The 4,366-nt window shown below is 45.4% G+C and overlaps 1 protein-coding gene across 1 annotated transcript in view; it reads right to left on the bottom strand.

Moving 5' to 3' along the window:
* Positions 1-4,366, bottom strand: part of LOC105000759 (collagen alpha-4(VI) chain-like) — a 123,982-nt gene that overhangs the window by 66,699 nt on the left and 52,917 nt on the right. Inside the window, 2 exon segments of the mRNA XM_010856754.1 lie at positions 1,947-1,973; positions 3,032-3,103. Coding sequence (XP_010855056.1) covers positions 1,947-1,973; positions 3,032-3,103 — 99 coding nt within the window.

Here is a 4,366-nt window from a genome sequence, read left to right as displayed (position 1 = left end):
CCTTGGACTGCAAGGAGATCCAACCAGTCCATTCTGAAGGAGATCAGCCCTGGGATTTCTTTGGAAGGAATGATGCTAAAGCTGAGACTCCAGTACTTTGGCCACCTCATGCGGAGAGCTGACTCATTGGAAAAGACTCTGATGTTGGGAGGGATTGGGGGCAGGAGGAGAAGGGGACGACAGAGGATGAGATGGCTGGGTGGCATCACTGACTCAATGGACGTGAGTCTGAGTAAACTCCGGGAGTTGGTGATGGACAGGGAGGCCTGGCGTGCTGCGATTCATGGGGTCGCAAAGAGTTGGACACGACTGAGCAACTGAACTGAACTGAAGGCACACAAAAGCATCCTGAGAACATGCCACTGACTATTTTTTTAGTTTAAAAAGACTGGCAAATATCCCTGAATTAATCTGCATAATGGAAACTTGGATGATTCCAGAAGAAGTAGGAATTAAATGAGTGTGTATGCATATGTATGCATTTTGAAAGACTTAAAAAAAAAAAAAAAAACTTCTTTAGAAAAGAACTGAAACACTGGGGCTAACTCGTGATGAAAGTAAAAACTGGCAGCTGTATTGTGATGGTTCATCAAGCATTCCATCACTTTCAAATTATGGATCCTTCATTTTCCCAAGTATCTCAGTGAATGAAGTTGCTCAGTCGTGTCCGACTCTCTGCGACTCCATGGACTGTAGCCTACCAGGCTCCTCCATCCTTGGGGTTTTCCAGGCAAGAGTACTGGGGTGGGTTGCCATTTCCTTCTCCAGAGGATCTTCCCAATCCAGGGATTGAACCCGGGTCTCCTACATTGTAGGCAGACGCTTTACCATCTGAGCCACCAGGGAAACTCTTTTGAAGAAAATAGTTTACAAAGCATCTTTTGAAGAAAAATATTTGAAGTTCTGCAAGCAGAATAATGGAGAAGGCAATGGCACCCCACTCTAGTACTCTTGCCTGGAAAATCCCATGGATGGAGGAGCCTGGTAGGCTGCAGTCCATGGGGTCGCTAAGAGTCGGACAAGACTCAGCGACTTCACTTTCACTTTTCACTTTCCTGCATTGGAGAAGGAAATGGCAACCCACTCCAGTGTTCTTGCCTGGAGAATCCCAGGGACGGGGGAGCCTGGTGGGCTGCCGTCTATGGGGTCGCACAGAGTTGGACATGACTGAAGCGACTTAGCAGCAGCAGCAGCAGCAGCAAACAGAATAAGATGCATGTCACATATGTGAGATGGTTGGTTGATTTACTCCTACTGGCCACACAAGGAAATCAAGTTTCAGGCATTTTTTTTAGCAGACATACGGCTGAGTTAGAGAATGAATATGAGCACATGAAACTGCTGGGCTAAAATTACATGCTGTGTTGGGCACAGGCTATAGGGGTGGGTCAGTGGTACCAGGAGACCTGATACCTATCAGCCATTGTTTGACTTTTCACCACTTTGTAACCATTCCCAAGGGTAATGTGGGGAACAGAGAAGGAACCTAATAAATTTTTCTGAATGAATGGACAAGCAAATGGATACTTTGCTTCTGAATACACAGCCATTCCCTACTATGCCAGCTCCTTTGCAGCTGTGTGCTAGCATCTCTCTCCTACTTGACACCAAGCTTGACCATGCCTTGAATTCAGGACCAACTCTTCCAAATAAACATGACAAACAGATGGCTCAATTTTTACAGAATTAGCAAGGCTTAAAAGTTATCATATAGATCCAGGCCGTGAGCCTGAAATACATGACTTACAATTAGCCATTCATTAGCGTGGCAGTTTGGCCATTAATGACATCTGACATATTCCCCCTTTTTTTTTTTTTTGACATATTTCCTTTTCTGAAAGTTTTAAGTCCCACCTCACTCAAGGAAGGAAAAACAAGTGAATTCATTATCATGTGTCCCAAAGAGTCAGTTCTCCAGTTTTAAAAGAGTAAGGAAGGTCACTCACTTTTTCTCCTGAAAATCCTCTTGCTCCCTAAAGTTAAGAAGAAATAAAAATGAGATTGAATGAGGCTTTTAAACTATTGTTTCACTTAGAGAACCATATGTCCCTAATTTCAAGAAAATGTAATTTTTTAGATCAAAATGAAGGTTCCTCCTCCAGTAACCATAATGGACATCGCAGCCTTCTGATCACTACCACTTCCCTGTACCTGTGATGTGAAGAAAATTGCATCTTGCCACTCCTCACACAGTAAGGGCTGAGCTGGAAACAGTAGTGATCTTCCACTTATAACAGTCACACTTTGTTGCACAAAATTGAGAATACACTGAATAACAAGCATGAGAAGGCTTCCAGGAACAACAGCATAAATTCATTGAAAGAGAAACATTAGAATATGCAGAATATGGTCATTGTGGTCAGAAAAACTCTATGGGACTCTGAAGCTGCAGACAAGACTTTCTAGCCTTACTGAAGAAGACTGTCTAATCCTGGAAAGTTAGGAAACATTTAAGGCAATGATGCCCCACCCATCAGCCTTTAATGTTTTAAGGGTCTCAAGCCCCGCCTCCAGCTGCCAGTTCTGTGACTCATCTCCTGAGGGTTCTTTCCTGGAGCCAGAGCCTGTCCACACACAAGGCGGTCCAGAAGTACTGGGGAATTAATGCCCCTTGAGAGCAACCCTCAGCTAATGCCTGATAGCATTTGGGTACATGAATACCCCACCCCCTCACCCTGGAGTGGGATAACACTGAAGTGCACATTTGCTCCACGCCGGCTCCCACGGTTCCCCAGCAGAATTAAGCTCCGTCCACCCACAGTGGTTACTGAACAAGGCAGCCTTTTGAGGCCACCTTCCCTTCCATCTCATTCTCCGCATCTCATACTCCACTACCAGTGTTTACTTTGGTCCCCTCCCAACAAACTATTTACACTGGATTCCTTTTCTCAGGCTCTACTTCTACTTCTAGGAAACCCTCCCTGTGAGAAGAGTGAAAACATCAGCTATGTTGAAGAATTAAGATTTTCCTTAAACTCAAGGGATAAAACAGAGACAAGGAAAGAATGCCACAGCTCAAGGTCACACTCACCTTGGCACCTCGTGTACCCCAGCAACCTTCCTCACCTCGGGGTCCAGAAAGGCCTCGGGGGCCTCTTTCTCCCTGTGGAATAATGACACACATAGAGACAATCCAGCAGCTATCTCAACCACCACCCCATCGGCTCCAGCTAGCGGTAACGGCCATCCGAGTGACTAAAATACAACACGATCCTTACAAGTCCTTTCACATCCTCAAAGACCCGATCGGATCACCTGCAAGGCAATCAGAATGTTCATCCAGCAACTGCCCACACTGATGACTCCAAATTATCTAGATTTTTAATCCGTTCAGTCAAGCCACTTTGGGAAAACTTAAGCACTCAAACAAAACAGAAGGTGTGTTTGAACATTTCCTCCAGGCAGCCAAAACTGGATGAACGTTTTCTTGTGCTCCACAGAGAATAAACCACACTGTTTAACTCTCTCGTCTTGGTGAAATCCCGCTCACCCCTAAGGTGTAGACCATGTATCACCTCTCCTCCTGAGAAGCTGTTTCTGCTATACTGTGTCACTATCTGTTTTCCGTGTTATGTTCCTGCTGTAATATGAGTTCTTAGAGACAAGGACAACGTCTCATTTCTTTGTCTCTGGGTTTCCAGCCATAAGCATACTGCCTGGCACACAGTATCATCCAATCAAGACTTGAAGAATGACTTTCTGAATCCTACCAACTAATATGACCTCTTGATCTAATACTGGAGGCAAAGGGGGACGGTAAATATCATGCCTTTTGCCGAACTGATTCAAGGTAAAGTAAAAAGTAGTGTATATCCCATGAGACTTTCATCAAAAGAAGGTCTGCAAATATGAACAGCTGCTGCTGCTGCTGCTGCTAAGTCGCTTCAGTCGTGTCCAACTCTGTGTGACCCCGTAGAAAGCAGCCTACCATGCTCCTCCGTCCTTGGGATTCTCCAGGCAAGAATGCTGGAGTGAGTTGCCATTTCCTTTTCCAATGCATGAAAGTGAAAAGTGAAAAGTGAAAGTGAAGTAGCTCAGTCATGTCTGACTCTTCGTGACCCCATGGACTGCAGCCCACGAGGCTCCTCCATCCGTGGGATTTTCCAGGCAAGAGTACTGGAGTGGGTTGCCATTGCCTTCTCCGTATGAACATCTAACTTTGACTTAATGAGGCCAGATAACTTCCCTACAAACACTGCCCAGACAGTAGAAGGGAACATGGGAACATGAGAGGTACTCTGGGTCTGGAATGAAAGGACCTGGGTTTGGGCCCTAGTGTAATAGGGAAGGAACTTGGTCTTCTGTTACCAGTACAGGGCTTTCCAGGTGGCACTAGTGGTAAAGAGCCTGCCTGCCAATTCAGGAG

The sequence above is a fragment of the Bison bison genome, unplaced genomic scaffold (assembly GCF_000754665.1).
Source record: "Bison bison bison isolate TAMUID 2011002044 unplaced genomic scaffold, Bison_UMD1.0 scf7180017864374, whole genome shotgun sequence".
Taxonomy (NCBI): Eukaryota; Metazoa; Chordata; class Mammalia; order Artiodactyla; family Bovidae; genus Bison; species Bison bison.
This window is presented reverse-complemented; position numbering and strand designations above follow the sequence as displayed.